At 54.2% G+C, this 25,075-nt stretch overlaps 3 protein-coding genes across 4 annotated transcripts; 1 reads left to right on the top strand and 2 right to left on the bottom strand.

Annotated features, from left to right (window-relative positions):
* Positions 1–8,282: 8,282 nt before the first annotated feature.
* Positions 8,283–11,933, bottom strand: MSRB1 (methionine sulfoxide reductase B1; the record flags this gene model as incomplete). The annotated part of the gene is made up of 4 exons (XM_079719885.1): positions 11,876–11,933; positions 9,938–10,086; positions 9,477–9,591; positions 8,283–8,314 (listed from the first exon to the last, which is right to left on the bottom strand). Exons 1-4 carry the CDS (start codon positions 11,928–11,930, stop codon positions 8,283–8,285), a joined length of 351 nt encoding a protein of 116 aa, XP_079576011.1. The 5' UTR covers positions 11,931–11,933.
* A 622-nt stretch (positions 11,934–12,555) lies between these two features.
* On the bottom strand, positions 12,556–22,386 carry RPL3L (ribosomal protein L3 like; the record flags this gene model as incomplete). Its single annotated transcript, XM_079718977.1, has 12 exons — positions 12,556–12,612; positions 12,880–12,999; positions 13,231–13,326; positions 13,815–13,916; positions 14,123–14,283; positions 14,378–14,564; positions 15,869–16,004; positions 17,182–17,350; positions 18,660–18,852; positions 21,775–21,839; positions 22,109–22,213; positions 22,329–22,386. 12 exons carry the CDS (start codon positions 22,384–22,386, stop codon positions 12,556–12,558), a joined length of 1,449 nt encoding a protein of 482 aa, XP_079575103.1.
* Positions 22,315–25,001, top strand: NDUFB10 (NADH:ubiquinone oxidoreductase subunit B10). 2 transcript variants are annotated; one of them, XM_079719606.1, is made up of 4 exons: positions 22,315–22,532; positions 23,902–24,040; positions 24,430–24,569; positions 24,833–25,001. In XM_079719606.1, the coding sequence occupies exons 1-4, from the start codon at positions 22,385–22,387 to the stop codon at positions 24,934–24,936; spliced, it is 531 nt and encodes a 176-aa protein (XP_079575732.1). In that variant the 5' UTR covers positions 22,315–22,384; the 3' UTR covers positions 24,937–25,001. The 2 variants fall into 2 exon arrangements, with proteins under 2 accessions (XP_079575732.1, XP_079575733.1); XM_079719607.1 differs by having other exon boundaries at positions 24,430–24,494.
* The last annotated feature ends 74 nt before the right edge of the window (positions 25,002–25,075 follow it).

The raw sequence follows: 25,075 nt of genomic DNA on the forward strand, positions 1-25,075 counted from the left end.
TGATGCCCATGAAGACACACTAAGCACTCAATAACTGCTCACCTACAGTGGGCTTGCCCTGGGCCAAAGCTGGCTGCTAGACTTGGTGTGGGCAGGCCACAGGCTGGGCTGGGACAGTGCCCCAGGGCCGGTAATGACCCCAAGTGACTAGGCTCCACTTCAGCTGGTGACCAGTTTGGGACACAGAGGGGAGTTTGGTCAGAGATACGAGCTGGAAACACAGGGTTCTCTGCAACCCCAGCGGGATTTTCTAGCAGCTGCAATCAGTGCTGGCCCCCAGCAGGGCAAAGATGGAGAGGCTTTCTAGACAAGGAGGCTGCCGCACTGTGGGGAGGGCATGAGCTGCAGGAAGCCCCTCCTGAATGGGGCTCCTCCGCATTGGCCTCCTTGGTGCTTTGTCAGTGCTGACCCCTCCCACCCGCCACATACCTTCCCCAGCTCAGCAGCTCAGGTCTAATTCACAGAGCAACATGCACTCAGAATCCATGCATCTACGCCACCTTCCTGCCCCACCCTCCATGGCTTCCCCGTGCCCTCACCCAACAGGGAGACAGGCTGGGTTCCCCAGACAGGGGAAAGTTATGTGCACCGCCCAAGGTTGAGAAGTAAGCCAGAGGCCCACCAAGGCCCAGCCGGTGAGCCAGCAGCCCCTGCACAGTGACCCTGTGCCAGAGCAGAGACCCCTGACCTGTGGCTGGGAGTCAGGGAAAGGGCAGCACTGGCCTCTCCCTCCTCCCTCCCCAGCCACACCAACCTCATCTGACCACCTCTGCCTTCACACCTGCAGGGTCCACTCTGCCCCATGTGGGATGCTCCCAGCTGCTGAGTAGGTCTGTTCCAATCATGCACTCAGAACTGGAGGAATAACTGCAAGATGGGTTTGGGGACCCACTAGACCCACTGTGAGATGGACCTGAGCTAAAACTCCATTGACCACGGGGCCTCCATAAGTCCCTACCTAACACAGTTTGTGTGTCCTGGAATTGGTATCAGTCCAGAGCCAGTGTCCAGTAGTCCCCGAAATGTCTGATTACTTCCATTTCCCCAATGCACAGTGATCCTGGTATAGGTCACTTTGGAGAAGGCTGGGAGAAAGATTAACAATCTAAATTTTTGGTGATATAGCAGGGTCCTTCCTCGAGGGGTCCCGCCTCTGGTTCATTCAAGGTGTTCTGGGCATGTAAACTGGCTCAAGCCTGGGAATTGAATGAGGGGTCATGACTGTCTTTATGACTCAAGTTAGACTCTTGCTCACTTGACTTAGAACTCTTCTGCTCATTAAGATCAAGTGAGAATTCAGCAGGCTTCCGATCTATTTCACTTCCAGGAGCACCCCGTCCCACTGGCCGACGCTGTAATTCTGTGGGAATCAGACTATTCTGATGGCCGCTTTGCCTCTGTTGGCCATCACAGTGAGCACCGCTCCCTTGCCTTTGGTCACTGAGAGCTGCCACGTGGTCCTGTCACCCCGGGATCCAGTGACCCCCGTGAATTTCAGTCTTCTGGTTCAGTGGCAGCAGGTCTCCTGTAATTCCTGGCCTACAGAGAAGAGTGATCACAGAGAGCTTCTACGATGCTGGGGCTCCGTGCACAAACTTTCCTCACAATCGTGGTGAGAGGTGTGCTGTCTGGATCCTCCAAGGTGGGAGAGCAGGTCCTAAATGACAGACCCACTCTAACCTTCCTGTCTCCCTAAGCCTTTGGATCCCTCCCTCCATTGAACCAAGGCAGGTCTGGCATTACAGCTCATTCAGTGTTGGCCACTTTTTGGTCCATGTTTCAGCCAACCAACCAACCAAACCATTAGAGCCCTTTCTGATCCCCCAAGCTGTATCATTAAACCCAGAATCTCTGCTTAGTGAGCCTCTATCAATAAATTTGACCTGACCCAACGTTATGTTCCTTCCAACCTTATCCCACCCTTAGTATCCATTCCAACACGTTCCCTGGAGTTCTGTCAAGATAAATTGGGGGAAGCCACCACAATGAGAAGCCCGCACACTGTAACGAAGAGTAGCCCCCGCTCGCCACAACTAGAGAAAGCCCACGCGCAGCAATGAAGACTCAATGCAGCCAAAAATAAATTAATTAAATAATTTTTAAAAAAAGATAAATTGGGAAAATCATGTAGTTCTCTTGGAGTACACCACACCTCCTCACGGGGCCCATTGTGCACATCCTCCTGCAGGGCCTGGGGCAAGCCAAGTCCGTGGCCTTCTCAGGGCCTTTGCATATACTGTGGGAAGCTCTTCTCCTTGCTTCTGTCACCTTCGCTGCTGAGCTGGCATGACCCCTCCTTGGCATCCCTCTCCCTGACCACTGGACCCAAAGCACCAGCCTCCTAATTGCTCCCCCGCCCCCATATTCTAGCATCCCTCTCTGCTGTAGTTATATACAGCCCTTCTCTTCATCTGGTGTGAACTTACTGTCTCAACTATGCCTTAAGACCTTGAGGGCAGGCCCTGAACCAAGATGGTGCAGTAGAAGGACGTACTCTCACTCCCTCTTGTGAGAACACCAGAATCACAACTAGCTGCTAGACAATCATCAACAGGAAGACACTGGAACTCACCAAAAAAGATACCCCACATCCAAAGACAAAGGAGAAGCCACAATGAGACGGTAGGAGGGGCGCAATCACAGTAAAATCAAATCCCATAACTGCTGGGTGGGTGACTTACAGACTGGAGAACACTTATACCACAGAAGTCCACCCACTGGAGTGAAGGTTCTGAGCCCCACATCAGGCTTCCCAACCTGGGGGTCCAGCAACAGGAGGAGGAATTCCTAGAGAATCAGACTTTGAAGCCTAGTGGGATTTGATTGCAGGACTTTGACAGGACTGGGGGAAACAGACTCCACTCTTGGAGGGCACACACAAAGTAGTGTGCACATCGGGACCCAGGGGAAGGAGCAGTGACCCCAGGGGAGACTGAACCAGACCTACCTGCTAGTGTTGGAGGGTCTCCTGCAGAGGTGGGGGGTGGCTGTGGCTCACCGTGGGGACAAGGACACTGGGAGCAGAAGTTCTGGGAAGTACTCCTTGGCGTGAGCCCTCCCAGAGTCCGCCATTAGCCCCACCAAAGAGCCCAGGTAGTCTCCAATGTTGGGTTGCCTCAGGCCAAACAACCAACAGGGAGGGAACCTAGCCCCACCCATCAACAGTCAAGTGGATTAAAGTTTTATTAAGCTCTGCCCACCAGAGCAACAGTCAGCTCTACCCACCACCAGTCCCTCCCATCAGGAAACTTGCACAAGCCTCTTATATAGCCTCATCCACCGGAAGCAAGAACTACAACCCTGCAGCCTGTGGAACAAAAACCACATTCACAGAAAGATAGATAAGATGAAAAGGCAGAGGGCTATGTACCAGATGAAGGAACAAGATAAAACCCCAGAACAACAACTAAATGAAGTGGAGATAGGCAACCTTCCAGAAAAAGAATTCAGAATAATGATAGTGAAGATGATCCAGGACCTCGGAAAAAGAATGGAGGCAAAGATCGAGAAGATACAAGAAATGTTTAACAAAGACATAGAAGAATTAAAGAACAAACAGAGATGAACAATACAATAACTGAAATGAAAACTACACTAGAAGGAATCAATAGCAGAAAAACTGAGGCAGAAGAACGGATAAGTGACCTGGAAGACAGAACAGTGGAATTCACTGCTACGGAACAGAATAAAGAAAAAAGAATGAAAAGAAATGAAGACAGCCTAAGAGACCTCTGGGATAACATTAAATGCAACAACATTCACATTATAGGGGTCCCAGAAGGAAAAGAGAGAAAGGACCAGAGAAAATATTTGAAGAGATTATAGTCGAAAACTTCCCTAACATGGGAAAGGAAATAGCCACCCAAGTCCAGGAAGCACAGAGAGTCCCATACAGCATAAACTCAAGGAGAAACACGCTGAGACAAATAGTAATCAAATTGGCAAAAATTAAAGACAAAGAAAAATTATTGAAAGCAGCAAGGGAAAAATGACAAATAACATACAAGGGAACTCCCATAAGGTTAACAGCTGATTTCTCAGCAGAAACTCTACAAGCCAGAAGGAAGTGGCATGATATACTTAAAGTGATGAAAGGGAAGAAACTACAACCAAGATTACTCTACCCAGCAAGGATCTCATTCAGATTCGATGGAGAAATCAAAAGCTTTACAGACAAGCAAAAGCTAAGAGAATTCAGCACCACCAAACCAGCTCTACAACAAATGCTAAAGGAACTTCTCTAAGGGGAAACACAGGAGAAGAAAAGGACCTACAAAAACAAACCCAGGGGCTTCCCTGGTGGCACAGTGGTTAAGAGTCCGCCTGCCAATGCAGGGGACATGGGTTCGTGCCCCAGTCAGGGAAGATCCCACATGCCACAGAGCGGCTGGGCCCGTGAGCCATGGCCACTGAGCCTGCGTGCCCAGAGCCTGTGCTCCGCAACGGGAGAGGCCACAACAGTGAGAGGCCCACGTACCGCAAAAAGAAAAAAAAAAACAAACCCAAAACAATTAAGAAAGTGGTCATAGGAACATACATACCGATAATTACCTTAAACATGAATGGATTAAATGCTCCAACCAAAAGACACAGGCTTGGGCTTCCCTGGTGGCGCAGAGGTTGAGAGTCCGCCTGCCGATGCAGGGGACGCGGGTTCGTGCCCCGGTCTGGGAGGATCCCACGTGCCGCGGAGCGGCTGGGCCCGTGAGCTATGGCCGCTGAGCCTGCGCGTCCGGAGCCTGTGCTCCGCAGCGGGAGAGGCCACAACAGTGAGAGGCCCACATACCACAAAAAAAAAAAAAAAAAAAAAAAAAAAAAAAAAAAAGACAGAGGCTTGCTGAATGGATACAAAAACAAGACCCATCTACATGCTGTCTACAAGAGACCCACTTCAGACCTAGGGACACATACAGACTGAAAGTGAGGGGATGGAAAAAGGTATTCCGTGCAAATGGAAATCAAAAGAAAGCTGGAGTAGCAATACTCATACCAGATAAAATAGACTTTAAAATAAAGAATGTTACAAGAGACAAGGAAGGACACTACATAATGATCAAGGGATCAATCCAATAAGAAGATATAACAATTATAAATATATATGCACCCAACACAGGAGCCCCTCAATACATAAGGCAACTGCTAACAGCTATAAAAGAGGAAATTGACAGTAACACAATAATAGTGGGGGACTCTAACACCTCACTTACACCAATGGACAGATCATCCAAAATGAAAATAAATAAGGAAACAGAAGCTTTAAATTACACAATAGACCAGATAGATTTAATTGATATTTACAGGACATTCCATCCAAAAACAGATTACACTTTCTTCTCAAGTGCGCATGGAACATTCTCCAGGATAGATCACGTCTTGGGTCACAAATCAAGCCTCAGTAAATTTAAGAAAATTGAAATCATACCAAGCATCTTTTTCTGACCACAACACTATGAGATTAGAAATGAATTACAGGGAAAAAAACATAAAAAACACAAACACATGGAGGCTAAACAATACATTACTAAATAACCAAGAGATCACTGAAGAAATCAAAGAGGAAATCAGAAAATACCTAGAGACAAATGACAATGAAAACACGACAATCGAAAACCTATGGGCTGCAGCAAAACCAGTTCTAAGAGGGAAGTTTATAGCTAAACAAGCCTACCTCAAGAAACAAGAAAAATCTCAAATAAACAATCTAACCTTACTCCTAAAGGAACTAGAGAAAGAAGAACAAACAAAACCCAAAGTTAGCAGAAGGAAAGAAATCATAAAGATCAGTGCAGAAATAAATGAAATAGAAACAAAGAAAACAATAGCAAAGATCAATAAAACTAAAAGCTGGTTCTTTGAGAAGATAAACAAAATTGATAAACCATTAGCCAGACTCATCAAGAAAAAGAGGGAGAGGACTCAAATCAATAAAATTAGAAATGAAAAAGGAGAAGTTACAACAGACACTTCAGAAATACAAAGCATCCTAAGAGACTACTACAAGCAGCTCTATGCCAATAAAATGGACAACCTGGAAGAAATGGACAAATTCTTAGAAAAGTATAACCTTCCAAGACTGAACCAGGAAGAAATAGAAAATATGAACAGACCACTCACAAGTAATGAAATTGAAACTGTGATTAAAAATCTTCCAACAAACAAAAGTCCAGGGCCAGATGGCTTCACAGGTGAATTCTATCAAACATTTAGAGAAGAGCTAACACCCACCCTTCTCAAACTCATCCAAAAAATTGCAGAGGAAGGAACACTCCCAAACTCATTCTATGAGGCCACCATCACCCTGATACCAACACCAGACAAAGATACTACAAAAAAAGAAAATTACAGACCAATATCACTGATGAATATAGATGCAAAAATCCTCAACAAAATACTAGCAAACAGAATCCAACAACACATTAAAAGGATCATACACCATGATCAAGTGGGATGCAAGGATTCTTCAATACACGCAAATCAATCTATGTGATACATCGTATTAACAAACTGAAGAATAAAAACCATATGATCATCTCAATAGATGCAGGAAAAGCTTTTGGCAAAATTCAACACCCATTTATGATAAAAACTCTCCAGAAAGTGGGCATAGAGGGAACCTACCTCAACATAATAAAGGCCATATATGACAAACCCACAGCAAACATCATTCTCAATGGTGAAAAACTGAAAGCATTTCCTCTAAGATCAGGAACAAGACAAGGATGTCCACTCTCACCACTATTATTCAACATAGTTTTGGAAGTCCTAGCCACAGCAATCAGAGAAAAAGAAATAAAAGGAATACAAATTGGAAAAGAAAAACTGTCATTGTTTGCAGATGACATGATACTATACATAGAGAATCCTAAAGATGCCACCAGAAAACTACTAGAGCTAATCAATGAATTTGGTAGAGTTGCAGGATACAAAATTAATGCACAGAAATCTCTTGCATTCCTATACACTAATGATGAAAAATCTGAAAGAGAAACTAAGGAAACACTCCCATTTACCATTGCAACAAAAAGAATAAAATACCTAGGAATAGGGCTTCCCTGGTGGTGCAGTGGTTGGGAGTCCGCCTGCCAATGCAGGGGACATGGGTTCGTGCCCTGGTCCGGGAGGGTCCCACATGCCGCGGGGCGGCTGGGCTCATGAGCCATGGCTGCTGAGTCTGCGCGTCCAGAGCCTGTGCTCCGCAACGGGAGAGGCCACAGCAGTGAGAGGCCCGCGTACCAAAAAAAAAAAAAAAAAAAAGACCTTAAGGGCAGGCCCCATCTGCCTTTCTCATGGCTGCATCTCAAGCACTGAAGCTACAGCCTGACACTGAGCTCAATAACTATTTGTGGAACAAGTGAAACAGCTGTGCAAAGCCTGACCCTGGGTCCTGGCGTCCCTGATGTTGTTAATAAAGACAGCAAGCCTGGGTTCTGTTTGTTTATTGATCTCTTCCTGATTACTCCAAAGAGGATTCAAGATGGAAGGGGCTTCGCCCACCCTCCCTGATGGCAGGACCCTCAGAGCATGTGCAGTGAGGCACAGTCACTGTGTCCCCAGAAGCGGTGAACTGTAGGCTGTGAGCTCTGGTGTCCCCAGCCTTGCACAGTCAAGGTGATGGAGCAATAGCTGCTTTCCTAAGCCTGAGTGGGGCAAGCAGCATCCACACAGATGGTGCAACAGGGTTCGGGATTTCTCCTTTCGTAACCGAGAGGCCAGAGATCTGTCCCCTCTGCCTGCTCCCCCAGCGGGTCACAGATCATCACCACTCTGGCTGCCTGGAAGGGTTTAGTCAGAGAAAATCATAGAGTGACCGGGGCTGGAGCAGCCAACTGGGGCCGCCCTTGTTTGCGTTCTCTCTCCTAGCACAGCCTGCTGGAGACGGGCAAGAGCTTCAGCGAGGGTCAGAGACCATCTCAGAACTGGGCCTCACGGGGGTGAGTCCAGACAGGCAGGGAGGGGGCAGCGGGCTGAGGAGAGAAGGTAGAGGCTGCACCATCACTCTAAGACGAGCCAGGCCTAGAGCCCCCTCCCTGAGACTCCTGTGAGAGCCGACAGTGGGGCCTCCAGGCACCCCCTGGCAGCCAAGTGTAGCCTTCTCCTTTTCCCAGCCTCTTCCCTTCTCCTAGCCTGTTCGGAGGCAAGGCCTCGGGAACCTTCCTGATGTTTCAGCTATCCCTCTCCCCCCCACTCCCCTGTCCAAATGTCTGGGGTTCCACTTCTAAGGTGGGATGTCCAGAGTGTGGCCACAAAGCAGTGTCCATCTGGGTTGGGTGTGGGCTGCCCACCTACTGTCCCTGGGAGGCAGAAGTTTCTTTGCCTGAAAGAAATGAGGGAGGGGAGAGAAAAACAAAAACAAGTCGCTGCTAACTTAGGTTTCAGACACCGTTCCCTGGCCCAGCCCACTCCCGCTGCAGCCTGCAGACCAAGCGAGCTGGGAGGACCCAGACCCTCAGCCTGGGGGTGTCTCTGTGCCCAGTTCTTTCCCTGAGATCTGCAGGAGAACCCAGAGTCTGTCTTTCCTCCACACGTACCGGAGGACAAATAGCTACAAAAGGACAAAAGCATTATCAAACATTTATCACGCACTGGCCCTCACAGACAGCCTCACTTAACCCCACAGTGAGGGCAGCGAGCAGGTGCTGTTAGCAACCCCGTTTTACAGAGGATAAAACTGAGACTAGGGACTGGCCGCAGTCTTGCGGGCAGCAAATGAGGAGAGGGATTTGAGCTATAAAGAGTGCGAAGGAGTCCAGAGGGCGGCTGGGGATGCAGGCAGAGAGCAATGGGCCAGAGAGGAGGCTGAGCTCAGATAAAACACACACAAATGAAAAACAGCTCCCAAACAATCTACCAGTGATAAGAATATTGCCAACAGGAGCACATATTTACTGAGCCCCTACTACACTCCAGACCCCAGTGCACTTTCATGCAGCCAGTCTTTTTTTTTTTTTTTTTTTGCGATAGGCGGGCCTCTCACTGTTGTGGCCTCTCCCCTTGCGGAGCACAGGCTCCGGAGCACAGGCTCAGTGGCCATGGCTCACGGGCCTAGCCGCTCTGCGGCATGTGGGATCTTCCCAGACTGGGGCACGAACCCGTGTCCCCTGCATCGGCAGGCGGACTCTCAACCACTGCGCCACCAGGGAAGCCCCATGCAGCCAGTCTTAACGGGCCTGTAAAGGAGGCTCTGCCATCACGCCCACTACACAGAAGATGAGGAGGCTCAGAGAGGCTGACGAGCAAGCCTGCAGCTGCACAGCCCCAGAACTCAACCTCCGCACCGCCCTGCACGTGATCAACCAGATGCAGGAGGCAGGACATCTGCCCTTTGTCCCTGTCCCACAGCCACCTTCCAGTGGACCTGGGCAGCGCGCTTTGGTGCCCCCATGCTTTGTCACTGTAAGTGCATGAGAACAGTGTGCCCCTGGGCCTCTAAAGGCTCATACACAGATCTGTGCCCAGCTGCCGGCAGACAAGCTCACCTTTAGGGATGAACTTCAGTGAGCTGCTGAATATTCAGAAGCGGGACTGTCCACGCTTGGGGCCATCGTTCAGGAACTCATGGCCCAGCCCATTGCCACATCTGCCACAGGACACCTGGGAAGACCACAAGACAGCCATGAAAACAGCTGCAGCCATGGCCCCTGCTGCCACCAGCACATGGGGTCCTCCCCATGCCTATTTCCCAAGGTAACTGTTGGCATGAGAGGTTGGCCTTGGCCCAGAACCTGCCCCGGAAAACCATCTTGTTTCCCTGTTCCCACCAGGACCCCAGGCTCTCCCAATAGTTTGGGGTGTCAGCTTCCCTGGCTGAAGCCAGAGGCCTGGAATAGACAGACCCTAGGCCCCTACAGCTGTAGGGGGAACAGCAGGAAGGGGTAGGGGGCTCTCAGGACCCCCCTGGCTTACACCTCCTCACCGCCCCCCAGTTGCTACCACCCACCTTTAAGGCTCTAGGCTGATTGTGCTCTGGACGCTTGGCCACACTGTCAGCATGGATGGTCTCGGTGAAGGCCGGCCATGGGGATGAGTGTGCATACTTTGAGCGGCTGGAAAACAGCTCATAGCCACATTGGGCACACACGTAGATGCCTGGGGCGGAAGGGAAGGTAAGAGCAGAGATGCTGGCTCCAGCGCCTCGGGGGTGAGCACCTAAATCCTTGAACCCAGGAGAGGACAGCAGCACTCCGGTTACAAGGTGGGCTGCGCACCCTCCCCACTCACCCACCCACCACCCATAAGCCTGGGTATCGGCTCTGTGGGGGAGACACAGCATGGAGCTCACATTTAGCGGTTCTGAGCCTGTGCCAGAGACCAGGAGAGCCACTTTCACACTTATTTCTTTCACTCTTCTTAACAGCCCTGTAATGCAGACGTTCCCATTTTACAGATGAGGAAGCTGAGGCTCAGGGATGCAAAACGCTCAGCTACAGGGTGTGCAGCCAGGAAGGAACCCAGGCAGTCTGATGAGGACACAGCTCTGCCCCTCACACACAAGCAGGCCCCACACAGCGGGGGCTGTGGCATGGCCAGCACCACCACTAGCCCCCCTCCCTTCCCACGTGGACCTCCCTCTGCCCAAAGAAGCCGTAAGGTGGATGCCCAGACACCAGCCTGCTCTCCAAGCAGGAAAAGACTGATCCCAGCAAAAGACCTCCAGTCAGACAGAGGGCCCAGGAAGACAGAGCGCCAGGGAGAAGGTTGAGTTTTAACCTACCTCCAAAAGATCACCCTGAGGGGGGAAAAAGAAAGGTTGCAAAACTGACTCGCAGAACAGGAAACTGCTTGGGGGTCCCTCGAGGGGTACTGAGTCACCCTTCGCCCCCTGCCTGGCCTGGAGACAGCCTGCCCTGGAGTCTGTGACCTACTCAGCCTTTACCAGTAACTTGGGGAAGAAAAGAGGAAACAGGAGCTGCTGTGGGAGTGGAGCTTCCAGCTTGGCAGAGTAGCCTGAGGACAACCTGGAGTCCCACAGCCAGAGAGTCTGAAGGGAGGACTTTGCCCAGAGGGTCCTATGTCACAGCTGGCTCACAGAGACGCAGGGTGTCACATCCCAGCCCCCTCGAGGGCTGACACCCAACAAATCCCATCCAGGGGTAGGTCGCTGCCCTAGTCTTGCCTATGGGCATATTTTTACCAAATTAGGCCATGACCAGGCAGCACAGCCCAGAAGGGGATTCATCTGGGCCTCTCAAAGCCTGGGGCCAGGGCTGATGGCCGGCCATGCCCCCAAACCAACCACTCACCCCCTACCTTCCACCCCTCCTACCTGACCCAGGCTGTCCAGTCAAACTTCACTGGCCATTGGCAGCCTAGCAGCACTCCTGGTTACCCAAACCTGGGGCCCTGGGCAGGGGGGGGAGGCACCCAGGCGGTCACATTTGGATCCCAACAAGACGTGCTTTCCAGCTTACCCCGCAGGTCTGGGGAACCGGGGAGAAGAAAAGGCTGGGGTAATATCAGGAGGATGCCACAAGGAGAGGCAGGCCAGTCACAGGAGCTGCCCCTGGACAAGACCTTCCACCGCCTCCCCCTAAAGTTCCGATCCTGACCCGGATACCCGCAACGGCGTCACCACCCCCATACCTTGACCCCGCAGATTTCCTCGGAAAAGGCCACGCTCACACTCAAGGTCTGTCCTCCTCGAGGACAGCAACACCCTCTCTCCAATGTCCCTCTCCCCTCAAGTACCCCTACTCTCCGGAACCCCCAACTCCTCCCTCCTCTGTATCCCCTTTACCCAAATGCGTTCCTCCCCGCGCGGTCACACTCGGCCCCCGTTCCCGGGACTCCGGGGCTCCATCGCCACCCGGAGGGCTGCGACGCCCCCTCTAATACGCGTCCCCGCCCCCGCTGTCCTCCAGGAGGTCACAGGTCGTACCCGGCTCAAAGTGGTTCTGGAAAACCTCGCCCCCGAAGAAGCTGCAGAACGACATGGCGCCGGCGGGACCGCTGCACAATCGCCGCCTCCGACAGATCCGAGGCCACAGACCTACGACCCGGTGCTTGTGCCCGCCTCCTGCCCGCCTCCCGAGAACCAATCCCCCTCGGATCCCGGACCTGCCCCGGCGCCCGAGGCCCCGCCCCCCCAGGGGACCAATCACGTCCAGAAGTGCGAGACACCCTCGCAGGGCCCGCCTCCCGTTGACCCGCCCTTTCCACGGACCAATCCCACCCCGGGACTGGGGTTCCGGCTTCCGCCTCCAGGAGACCCCGCCCCCTCCCGAGGACCTGCCCCCTCCGTCTTCCAGCAGGCCCCGCCCACCACTAAGGACCACTCCTGAGCGGTCCCCGCGGCCCCTCCCCTGCCGCCCTGCCCCTAGCGGCAGGGCGAGCTACTGAGCTGCGCTGGGTTTGGGGTGGCTGCTGCGGTACACGGTGAGCCGCGTACGCTCTCGTCGTTTCCCGGCGCTAAGCCCCGGGCTGCCGGCCGTTGACCAGCCTTTCCGTGCCCCCCAACTCTGAGACACCGCGGGAAGAGTTGTCTCTGACTTTTATTAGACAAGGGGACAGGCAGGGGTTGCGCCGCGCTTCTTTCAGGCTCGCTCCATCCCATCCTGCCTACAAGTCTCCCGAGGTTTCCGGCTTTTCCTTCTCAAGATGCTTCTTCTGGGGACCCTGGTGGGCGAGGGACAGGAGGAGCGTTAGTCACAGGGGTCCAGCCAACCGCCTGGGTTACGCGGAGTCGGCCCTGCGCCCTCTCCCACTGGTTCCTCCCCTACTTCCTTTCTGGCAAGAATCAGTGCCCAGGACTGGACCCCTAAAAGCCCCCTCCTGTGGATGAGTGCAGGGACATGCGTGCCACCCCCATCTGCTCAGCTTCCCCGCTCTGGGGCAGGTAGGATGTGGTGTCGGAGCCCCAGAGAGCAAGGCTGGTGGGCTCACCATGAAGACCCTCTTCTCTTGGGCTGTCTGGAAGCGGCCATGGCCAAACTTGGAGGTGGTGTCAATGAACTTGAGCTCGATGTTCTCCAGGGCCCTGCGGCTGTGGTGCACCAGGAGGGACTGCGGCCGGTGGGAGAGGGGAGCTGTCACCGTAGGAGGTCCCCACTCAGCCCCTCCCATTACCCCCAGTCAGGAAGGTCTCGTTCACCCAGATTCTGTTAGAACCTCTCCCTCTTTGCTTTCCCCATCCCCACCCCTCCTGAAGCAGTCTGGAGGACAGGGCAGACCAGACCCCCAACTCCCCCAAGGCCCATGGGGCTCCCACTCCCCAGCTCACCACCTGGCACTGACCTTCCTCAGCGTGATGACCCTCTTCTTGGTGCCCGCGATGCAACCTTTCAGCATGATGAAGTCATTGTTGACTTCCCCGTAGTGGGGGAAGCCACCCTGTGGGAAGGTGGGTCCAGGAAAGGGGCTGCTGGGTTAGGAGGCAGCTGGGGGCCCTAGGAGAACTCCCCTGGCCTAGGGTGACATTCTCGATCATTAATCAGGGCAGCATCTGAGCCACACCCTAAGTCCTTCCCGTGATTATCTTATTTAAAAATCTGCATTTTACAGAGGGGGGAAACTGAGGCTCAGAGGGATGAAGTCACTTGCTCCAGGCCCTGCAGCTGCTACACACTGCATCTGGGGTTTGAGGCCAGGCAGCCTGACTCTAAGGTCACAGTCGGAGCTGCTGCACTCCGCACCCTGTGACAGCAGCTGGAGGATGAGCTGTCTGCAGTGGTGGCTCTGAGAATGCAGGAACAGCAGGGGTTTGGTCCACCCAGGCGGTCCACCCTGGTGCCTGAGCTCTTGGGGGAGGGCAGCACCCCACAGGCCTGCCCCACACATGCACACCAGGCCCCTTAGCCAAACTGGCGGCCCACCCTCACCAGTGGTGTGATGGATTTGTCGGTCACATCGTAGCTGGTGGATGCGTTGTTCTTAACCACCTTCCCGTCCTCCGTGTGCAGCCCCCGGCCGATGCGGTAGATCTGCCAGGAGCACAGGGCACATTGGGGACAGCAGGTAGCCTCTGGGGCTGGCAAGATGCCCACACCCATCAGAATGTGGGCTTAGACCCAGGCGCTGGTGGGGGCATTTCAGAGCCTTAGGGGGCCAGGCAGCATCTGGGTCATGCACCCCACTCACTGGGGTGTGGTCACGGGCATCCCCCCTCAAACCAGGCCTGCGGACACACCTTCTTGTTGAGCTCTGTGCGGTGATGGTAGCCCTTCTGCCCAGCCCGGGCGATGGAGCAGCCCACGCGGGCAGGGTGCCAGGCACCAATGCAGGCCACCTTGCGCAGCCCCTTATGGGTCTTCCTCGGCAGCTTCTTGGTATGCCAGCGGCTCGTGACCCCTGCAGGTGGGAGGGACGGGTGGCTTAGAGGCCAGTTTGGCCCCCACCTCCTCCAGGCAGCCTTCCTGGAGCCGCCATCCCCACCCAGCCCTACCTTTGATGCCCCTGCCCTTGGTGACGGCAATGACATCAATGACCTCACTCTGGCTGAACACGCTGTGCACTGGCACCTGCTTCTCCAGCCGGGCCTGGGCCCAGGCCACCTTCTCAGCCACCGTGCCGCCATTCAGCTGGATCTCCATGATGTGAGCCTTCTTCTGCCGGAAGGGCAGAAGCTTCATCTGTAAGACATGGCACGGCCAGTCAGTTCCCAGAAAGTCACACACACCCCCATTTGCCGACACGACATGGCCAGCTGGTGACCCCTGGCAGACTTTCACGCACGCATTCATTCAACAGATGATCCCATGCTCTGGTGTGCCTATATGCCACGTTCTGTGCGAGGCACTGGGGATGCAGCATGGAATGAGGCAGACAGCGTCCTGGCCCCCATGGAGCCACCATCTAGTTGGGCGGCAGAAACCAAGTAAACTCTTGGATAGGCCTAAGTGTTGTGATGAAATATTGAGGGTGGAGGGGACAGTTATTGCACATGAGGGTGGTAAAGGAGGGCCTCTCTGAGGAGGTGACATCAATGGCAAGAAGGAACCACTAGGTGAAGATCTGAGAGCTTTGGGGGCAGAGGGAACCGCATATGCAAAGGCCTTGTGGCAGGGAAGATGGGGGCGCGGTGGTTGGTGGGACAGAAACGAGACCAGTGTGTCTGGACTGTGGTGAACAGGGAGGAGGGTTCAGGACGGTGATAGGTGAGCAGGGGCCTGGCCAGGCAGGTCTCATAGGGAGTAGCTTGGGCTTTATTCCAAGTGCAGGGTGTGACATGATCTGATGAACATTTTAAACATCTCTGGCTGCTGCTGTGTGAGGTGGAAGCAGGGACGCGGTTAGGTCACAGCATAGGGCTCAACCAGTACTGATGGAGGACCTGTTGCATATAAGCCTCCTGGGGGGTTTGGTACAGCAGTGAGCAGGAAGCTGTGACCCCTGCCCCCATGGAGCTCAAGTCTATGGAGGGAGATGGATGTTAACCAATGACACACGTAACCAGGAACTGCAAGTGTGAGAGTAACTCAGGCAGGTGGGGAGGGTCACTGCTCCGGGCCTGGGAAGGCTTCCCTGAACCTTCCAGAAAAAGCCAGAGGATATATGTAACCTGTCAGCCCACACGAAGCCAGACCCCACTTACGAATGTTGATTCACACCCACACGTGCCAGACCCCAAACAGAGGCGGCCGGCCCCCCACACCCAACACTGGGCAGGCGATCCTGGACCTTTGGAGCATTTCAGGGCCTTGGTTGACTGCTGGGTGTAGCCAGTACCCCACAGCCCTCAGAGTGCACTGCTGCCCAGCACCCCATCCCCGGGGCTGCAGGCGGCTGGCTGGTCAGCCGACACTTTGGGCCTATGCCCGGGGCTCGCAGTATTTTTAGGCTGACATTTGCCAGGGCTCCTGGAAGCCAGGCTGAGGGAGGGTGGGCCCAGGGGGTGGACTGGCTGACCAGTGTGGACCAGGGGGTAGGGGCTGACCTGGGTGTGGACGATGACCCGGATGACCTTGCAGTACTTTTTCATGGCAGCAAAGTCCCTCTGTAGCTGCTTCTTGCCGTCGGCGTCGCGCCACCTCCTGCAGGCCTTGGTGAAGGCTTTTTTCTTGCTCTTGTGCCTGAGCCATGCACAGAGGGTGCTCAGCACGGCCAGCACGGCAGCCTCCACTGTATCCTACCAAGCATGGGCTTAGATGTCCCCCTCCTCCCTCCTCCCCTTCCCAGGGGAGGCATTGCTGGGCCCCTGGGGTCCCTGGCCTGGTTCCGGGCGCCCTCCTTAAGCACAGACTGTCTTTCCCTCTCTAGGCCTCAGTTTCCTCCTCCATAAAGTGGGTACCCTCCCTGCCTCCTGGGACTGAGAGTGAGCAGATGTGCAGGAGCCCAGGGAAGGGATGTGCCAGACAGCCACTGCCACGTGCCCACTTTGCCATGGCTGCTGAACCCACTTCTAAAGCGAACAGTCAGGACTGGCTAGGCCCCACACCCCGTCATTCCTAACCCTTGCCAGGATGCTGGAAGGTGGACATCATTATCCCCATCCTACAGATGAAGAAACCGAGGTTCACAGAGGTCAGATGAGGGGCAAGTTGATCACAATTGCAGCAGCAAAAACAAGGCCAGCTGGTGTTCGCTGAGCTCTTTCCCTGTGCTGAGCACTTGACACACTCTGCTCAGCTCATCCCCAGGGCTGCCCCAAGAGGCGGGGACCTCTCCTGTTCCCATTTGATGGTGTCTGTGGGGAGTGTGTGTGTGTGTGTGTGTGTGTGTGGTGGGGGTGAGGTGAGGTTCTAAAAGGTCAGTCAGCTTGCCTGTGGTCACACAGCCTGATCTGACACTAGGGTCCAAGATCCTCGCTTCCCATGGAGGCTACATGTGCCTCTGCCTCCATATGGAAGGGGGTGTCTGTGAGGTTCCTCAGGCAGGGGCACCTTCCCTTTCTGGACTTAATGCCAGGGAAGATTTGAGGCCTAAGGATGCCCTTCTTTCTGATGAAAAGAGCTTGTCAGTTGGCTATTTCCCTTTTCACCCTGGCTGCTAGGAAGCTCGGAACCAACTCTGACATTCCATCAGATTAGTTCCTTAGTTCACCCTGAGGATGAGAATGTTTGCTTTCCTTTTTCCTCTAATTAATTTCCTCTCCAGCCCTCTAGTCCTTGTCTTTTATTGGAGGGAAGGCATCACACATTCACACGCATACACACACACACACACACACACACACACTTTCCTGCTTTCCACACACTGCTGACACTCCTCCTCCTGCCCAACCACCCGGCATCCCCACGGGGCCCTCACCAGTCCTTGTAGAAGCGGCGGCGGCACTCGTCGCTGAGATGTTCCGCAAAAATGGTCTTGAAGCTCCGCAGGCCTCGCGGGGTGGCCACGTAGCCCACCACGCCCACCACCACCAGAGGCGGTGTCTCCACAATCGTTACCGCCTCCACCTCTTCCCGCTTGGAAATTTCTGAACGAAACCCAGAGACAGAGGCGTGGAGGGGGGCCTCCGAGTCCCATGGGGAGTTCCATGCAGAGGGGAAAGGGGTGGAAGTGCCGACCACAGCCCAACCTGCCCGCGGGAGGACCCAGCGCCAGAGCCCCAGGGCTGTTGCGGACAGAGGCCCCTGTGAGCAGGCCCCTGACTTCCAGCCCTGAGCCTCCCCACTCCCGACCCTTCTCTCCCTGCTCTGCCCTGTGTGTGGAGCCACTGCTGGGCAAGACCCCACAGGTGTCCACAGTAGCTCTGACTCAGCTCAGGTAAGGCCTGACCTGCTCCTGCCTCGGTTTCCCCACCAGACCGCCCAGGAGTGGGCCAGGAGAGCCACAGCCAGAGCAGCGTCCCCCAAAGGGTAGGGTTGGTCATCCTCTAGGGGAGTACAAATGGGCACTATGAATGTATGTGGATGAGTTCTAGAACAAAACCTAAGACTTGTCCTAAACCCATGATTTTATAGATGTTATTAATGAGGCTGATCCGAAGTTAAAGAAGTATATGCTTAAAATATATATATTAGGGGAATTCCCTGGCGGTCCAGGGGTTAGGACTTGGCACTTTCACTGCCGAGGGCCTGGGTTCGATCCCTGGTCAGGGAACTAAGATCCTGCAAGCCGCGTGGCGCAGCCAAAAAATATATACTTTAGGAGAGATGGAGAACAGATGAGTGGTTGCCAGAAGGTTGGGGGGTGGTGGCTGTGGCTATAATAGGGCAACAGGAGGGACTGTTGTGGGAATGGGACGTTCCAAGGTGGTGGGTACACGCATTTACACATGACAGAACCTGTCATTTACACGTGACAGAACCATAGAACTAAATAAACACACATCTTATTCAGGAGAATCCAGCATAAGATGAGTAGGGTGTATCCATGTCATTATCCAGCTATGACATATTACCATGGTTTTAAGAGATGTTTCCATTGGGGAAACTGGGTAAAGGGTGCATGGGATCCCTCTGTATTATTTCTTATAACCACACTACGATGATCTCAAAACCGGAAGTGTGTAGGGGCACCTGCCCTTGAATCTTAGCTTCTACAAGTTTCATAACCGCTTTATTTCCTCATCTGTAAACTGGGGCAATGACAGATGGGTTCTTGAGGCACGGCCAGCAGTCAACGTTCTGACTGAGGTGCCCATGGGCGGGGCCTGGCCCCTTCTGGGGCTGTTTCCCCTCCAGAAGCCCAGTTGTGGCTCCTAGCCTCTGGAAGGACCTCCAGATCTTCTGGCGGTCGGGGGTGCTCGGCCCGCCCCCCATGGGCCCCTAGAGGCCACTCACTGAGCCCTGGCCGGTGCACCTCCCGCAGAGTGTGTGTCATGCCAGCCTTGTAGCCCAGGAAGGCCGTGAGGTGCACGGGCCGGCTGGGGTCGTCCCGAGGCCACGTCTTCACCTTGCCCCGGTGCCGGCGGCTCCTCTTGTGTGGCAGGAAGCCCAGTTGTCCATGCCGAGGGGCAGAGAACTTCCGGTGGGACTGGGGACAGAAGGGGAGGGAGATCAGAGCTGGGGTCTCCCTGCTGGGTACAGCTGGGCGGTCCCAGAGACCAGACCGGAAGTGAGCTAGAGACCCCAGGCTGAGACCTGGTGGCCCTCAGGGCCTGCATCTGTCCACAAGGAAGGAGGGAAACCTCTCCAAGGGCAGTGTCTTAGGGACAGAGCCAGCGGCAGCCCCCCTCACCCGTGGGCTTCCCGTCTCAGTGGCCTGGCCCTGCCTGGCTGGGCCCAGAAGAGGCAGGTCCACACCGCGGCCAAGGCCACAGAGGCAGGGGGCCGCTGCCATCTGTCCCTCTGTTTGCCTGTCCTAGGCCTGGAAGCCAGAGCTTGGGCCCCCTGCTGCCCCTCTAATCACTTATTCTGTCACAGGTCCAAGGACCTTCTCTGCTGGGATAGATCCCAGAAGCCCACCTGCCCCTCGCCAGGAAGCTGGCGTGCTTCCCCCCAACCCCCCTCCCACCAGCCCACTGACCATAGAGGCCTGTCTCTGCAGGTTAGGAAGGGAAGGGGCCACCTCACCAGGCGTCGGAGGTCAAGTGGCAGGGCCAGGACGCACAGCAGCCAGATCCCAGATTTAGCCCCTGGCAGGGGAGCTCTGTCATCTCCTGTGGCGGATGTGGGCTCTGGTGTCAGGAGCGGGCCTGGCCCAGGGCAGGGCGAAGGGGGGCAGCCTGGGCAGCCTGGGGGGGTGCACCTGGAGCTAGGGCTGGCACTCGTTTCCTCAAGGGTCCTGGGACTGGGTCACACACTTTTCTGCTTTGTGTGACCCTCCAAGACAGGAACAGCTTGGCCTGGTAGGGGGTTTAGGAACTTGGGTTGGGGAGCTTCCCTTGGGCAGCTGCCATTAGGAGGGTCTGAGTCCAGTTTGCTGGCCTTGAAGCAGAGCAGATTCCTGTGCTGTCCTGAGGCTGTGAGCCTGAGCTGGACAAATGGCGGGAAGATAGGGAAGTTTGGCTCTGTGCCCAGAGGATCACTAGAGCTGTGATTCAATCAAGGTACCTTGACTCTAGTAGCTGTGAGCCAAGAACACTTAGGATACTTTTTTTTTTTAATATTTATTTATTTGGTTGCACCAGGTCTTAGTTGCAGCAGGCGGGCTCCTTAGTTTCGGCATGCATGTGGGATCTAGTTCCCTGACCAGGGATTGAACCCGGGCCCCCTGCACTGGGAGTGCAGAGTCTTAACCACTGCACCACCAGGGAAGTCCCTTAAGATAATTTTATGAACTTAAATTTTTTTTATACTTTTTTAAAATAAATTTATTTATTTATATTTTGTTTTTGGCTGTGTTGGGTCTTCGTTTCTGCGTGCAGGCTTCCTCTAGTTGTGGCCAGCAGGAGCTACTCTTTTTTTTTTTCCTCTTTATTTATTTATTTATTTTTGGCTGTGTTGGGTCTTCGTTTCTGTGTGAGGGCTTTCTCTACTTGCGGCGAGCAGGGGCCACTCTTCATCGCAGTGCGCGGGCCTCTCACTATCGCGGCCTCTCTTGTTGTGGAGCACAAGCTCCAGACGTGCAGGCTCAGTAGTTGTGGCTCACGGGCCTAGTTGCTCTGTGGCATGTGGGATCTTCCCAGACCAGGGCTCGAACCTGTGTCCCCTGAATTGGCAGGCAGATTCTCAACCACTGTGCCACCAGGGAAGCCCAGGAGCTACTCTTCATTGCAGTGCGCAGGCTTCTCATTACAGTGGCTTCTCTTGTTGCGGAGCACGGGCTCTAGGTGCACGGGCTTCAGTAGTTGTGGCTTGTGGGCTCTAGAGCGCAGGATCAGTAGTTGTGGCTCATGGGCTTAGTTGCTCCACGGCATGTGGGATCTTCCCGGACCAGGGCTTGAACCTGTGTCCCCTGCATTGGCAGGCAGATTCTTAACCACTACACCACAAGGGGAGTCCCTGAAATCTCTTATTTTTTAATTCAAAGATTTTATGGTTATAAAGTTCTGTAATTGTAGAATCAGAGTTTTACAGACCTAAGATATCTCTGCAGGTCTGTGGATTTTGCATCCCTGGGTGCTAAAATTCTATGCTACTAAAATCTACAATTCTTTGTTTTTGTTGTTGTTTTTGAATGACAAAGCTACTTTTAATACTTTGGGCTGAGTCCTGCAGGAAAAAAATCACTGGGAAGGGGTAAACCCCTCAGCCCAGAAATGTCCCTGGGGGAGAGAGGCTCCCTGAAGGAAGGAGGAACAGGAGCGACATGTTGCAGACTCAGGGCCAAAGGGAACCCCCTCGGTGCTGGGCCTGGGAGCACATGGTGGGGGCTCCAGCCACACAGGCCAAGGCCCAGAGGGTTGGACATGGAGCCACAAAGCTGCTTGGGTTCCTCCCTCTCATTTGTCTTTTTCTGCTTCTGCTGCATGATCTCTGAGTCCGTCCACTGCTGGGTGGCAGCAGAAAGCCATCATCTGGGTGCTTTCCCTTAACTGAGTACTATACTCTGCTTTCTCATATTCCTCTGGTGGGCGAGCTCGTGCTGGTTACTGCGGGTCATGTGATGACTCCGGCCCACCTCCATTGGGTCCCCTCGTTCAGCCCAACATTGCAGGTCAATGTTATGATTAGTTGAGTGTGACAGTTTCTAAGAGTTCATGATTTGAAGATTTAAGGTTACTATGATTCTGGATTCTGTGCGTCCATAGAGTTAATGACTGACCCCAGCCTCTGGGCAGGAAGTGACCAGCACCCATCCTCCCTGGTGCTAGCCAGGGGGTGTGCCAGGTATGGAGATCACAGAGGGTGGCCAGTAGGGCCCTGGTCAGTGAAGCTGCCTCAAGGGCACAACAGTGCTCAGGGCCAGGATGGAACACTCAGAACCAAAACAGAGTGCCCTGTGCCCAGGGTAGGAGCCACTTCTCCCTAGTCATGGGGTGGGGGGTGGGGGGGTGGAGAGGGCAAACCCTACCTCCTGTGCCGCCCCAGGCAGCCCCCTCTCCAAGCTCAGTGGCATCAGCCAGTCCATGAGGGGCCCTGGCAGACACAATGGAGCTCAGAGAGGGATGTAGGGAATGGACAATGCAGGAAGGCTTCCTGGAAGAGTACAGCCTTTGGCAGCTTGTGTTATCTGTTGACTTTGTTATTTGCTCTTTGGGCCTGAGTTCTCCAGAAGAGTCCAGCTGTGTTCATCATCCTGCCCCCTGCTGCACTTGGCACGTGCCTACACGCCATCGAACTGAATGGTTTCCTTACTCCTGTGTCTGTCTCCCCTTAGAATGTAAATAGGGATCTGTTTCCTTCACCTCTGATACCAGCGCCCAGCACACAGTAGGCGCTCGTCGCGTGTGCAATGACGCGGCGGTCCCATGCGGGGGCGCTCGCACTGAGAAGCATCTCCCGAGGCCACACTTGGGGAGGCGGGGCGAACTACAAGTCCCATGGCGCCTCGCGGGCGCCGGCCGTCCTGCGCAGGCGCGGCCGCTCTCCGGTTGTCCTCTGTGTGGGCGAACTAGGCCGCGGGACCGAGGCGGAGGCCGTGGGAGCGCGTCCGAGAGTCGAGGCCGCTGCGCGCCGCCGCCATGCCGGACAGCTGGGACAACAATGTGTACCCCGAGCCCCCGCGCCGCACGCCGGCGCCCTCGCCGCAGACCTCTCTGACCAACCCTATCACCTATTTTACGAAGGCTTTCGACCTCCTCGTGGACCGGCCAGTGACCCTCGCGAGAGGTACGAGCCCCTGCCGGGCCTTGCGCCCCGGGGCCCCCCCCACGGCTCCCGGGCCACCCGCACCCGTCACTCAGCCTGGACCCCCACTGCACCCCAGGCCTCACCTCTTGGGACGACCCCCCCCCCACACACACACACCAAGAGCCCTCACTGCTGTATGGCCCTTGCCGCCGTCCACGGACCCCTGGTCTCCGGCCTCGCTCAAATGTTAGGGGCTGTTTGCTGATGGAAGTCATCTGCGTCCTGAGGCTTGTTAGATCCCACTCTCCCTGCACGCTTTGCATCCTGCGTTTTGCACAGCAGGCGGTCATAGAGGGCTGTTGAGGTACAGGGGTTCTCCCAACCCTTTTCATGCCTGCAAAATGGCCCGGGTGGTCACTGATGGCCGAGGCCCCTTCCACCTACGTGTGCTGTAACTTGCCCTCCGTGTGTGCCCACGCTTGAGAGCTGCCCAAATTCCGCCATCTCTGGTCCAAACTAGGTGAACGTTTTAAACCATCGTTGTCCAGTTTGTGGTTCAGCCATCTTGGTGGTGCAGCAGGCAGAGCATAATGCCCTTAGTCACTAGTGCCAGGCGATTCATCCATGCACCTAATTAATCAATCCATTCGTTCAACAACAGAACATTTGGGGTGCATAGCATGCTCTGGTGGCTCTTTGTGGGAGGAGGAACCACCCCCACCCCACCCCACCCCAACCCAAGGTCTGGAAAAAACAGTAGTGGATCTGCTCCCTCTTTTGTATAGCAGTTTTTTAGAAAGTGTTTTATACGTCTGGATGGATGAGATCTCACTAGGTCCAACTTGTTCATTTACCCATGGGGAAGTTGAGGCCGGAAGGTCAGCAGTAGCAGAACTAGGACTGGAATCCTTGCTGGTGGCTCCCTGTTGGGGCCTCTTTGCCTCCACAGTGGAATCCCTGTACTCTGGGGGAGCTGGGCCGGCAGGAGGGACTGTAGCAGGGTGTGGGCTTGCAGAGAACGGGCTCTGAATCCTGCCATCTCTCAGAGCCTGGGTCTCCTCTCTGTAAATGAAAAGGACCTGCCCCCCATAGGGTTATCGTGGGGACAAAGTGAGTTAATGTATTATGCAACACAGGGTGGTTCCTGGCTTACAAGAAACTCTCCATAAACCGTAGACATTGCCATTTGTAGCCCAGTCCTTTCCAGGACTGTCTGCCAGCCCACACCTCTTCTTTGGGAGTCCAGTTGCCAGTCTTTGTAAAAGCTGGGAACATTTGGGAAACCTGCCTCTTCCACGGCTTATGAGAAATACAAAGCTAAGAGCCCTTTCAAACGGTGGCTTGTCCAAACCAATAGGGCCTTTGGACCTGGGGTTTTCCCTTTGCACCTGGGGTTTTCTCTTTGCAGAGTTTATAGAGCGGCAGCATGCCAAGAACAGGTATTACTACTACCACCGTGAGTTCCGCCGCGTGCCGGACATCACTGAGTGCAAGGAAAAGGACATATTGTGCATGTTTGAAGCAGAAATGCAATGGAGAAGAGACTAGTGAGTCCTCCCCCTTGGGCTTCTGCTCTTAGTCAGTGAATACTATTGAGAGCCCTGTGCAATGAGCATATTCCCTCCGGATGCCATGAGATGGTGGCCAACCCAGATCTAGGGGTGGAGGGGCCAGACCACAGGGCTCCCAGGCCCTGCTTTCATTCTACTTTCCCTGAGTACAGGGAATCCTTATAGACCTTAGACCAGCGGTCCCCAACCTTTTTGGCACCAGAGACCAGTTTCATGGAAGAGTTTTTCCACGGGGTGGCGGTGGGGGGGCAGGTTCAGGCAGTAATGCGAGCGATGGGGAGTGGCAGATGAAGCTTCGGCAGTGGTCCACGGCCCTGGGGGTTGGGGACCCCTGTTGTTCACCACCTGTCTCATTTTCTTTTCAGCAAAGTTGATCAGGAAATCGTCAACATTATCCAGGAAAGGCTAAAGGCCTGTCAGCAGAGGGAAGGTGAGAGCTACAGGCAGAACTGTGCCAAGGAGCTGGAGCAGTTCACCCAGGTGGCCAAGGCCTACCAGGACCGCTGTGAGTCAGCTCCACCCCAGCCTGCCCCCAGCTACTCCTGCTTCTGCCACCTCACTTCCCAGTTCTCCTTCCAGTCTCCACACAGCTGGGTACTAAACGTTTGGCTAATTAGCCCAGTCTCTGGTGGTTGTAAAAAAAAATCATCTTACCTCATCCCTTGTCTGCTCAATAACTTGTCTTAGCTGCCTGAGCCCTCCCTGCATGGAGAAAAGACCACAAATTCCCATCATGGCCCATGACTCCCCTCCCCATCTCTTTCCCAGATCATGACCTGGGGGCCCATTATTCTGCCAGGAAGTGCCTGGCAAAACAGAAGCAGAGGATGCTGGAAGAGAGAAAAGCCACCGAAGAGGCTGCTCCTGCCTGAGGCAACTCGAGCCACCTCACGTGTCTGTGTCTGTTGCTATTGCTAAAATAAAGAGTAATGGAATCTCTGTGGTGTCATCTTTAGCCCCCAGCCTTGACACATTGATAAATAAGCCTTATTCAGATTTCTCATCTTATTG

Source organism: Hyperoodon ampullatus, assembly GCF_949752795.1.
Source record: "Hyperoodon ampullatus genome assembly, chromosome: 14".
Lineage (NCBI taxonomy): Eukaryota > Metazoa > Chordata > Mammalia > Artiodactyla > Ziphiidae > Hyperoodon > Hyperoodon ampullatus.

What these genes read in the sequence shown, in the direction of transcription:
- NDUFB10 (XM_079719606.1), top strand. Translation starts at nt 22,385, where the DNA reads ATGCCGGACAGCTGGGACAACAATGTGTACCCCGAGCCCCCGCGCCGC. An exon ending in ATGCAATGGAGAAGAGACTA is followed by an intron (nt 24,041 to 24,429) that starts GTGAGTCCTCCC and finishes TTTTCTTTTCAG; the next exon opens with CAAAGTTGATCAGGAAATCG. An exon ending in CAAGGCCTACCAGGACCGCT is followed by an intron (nt 24,570 to 24,832) that starts GTGAGTCAGCTC and finishes TCTCTTTCCCAG; the next exon opens with ATCATGACCTGGGGGCCCAT.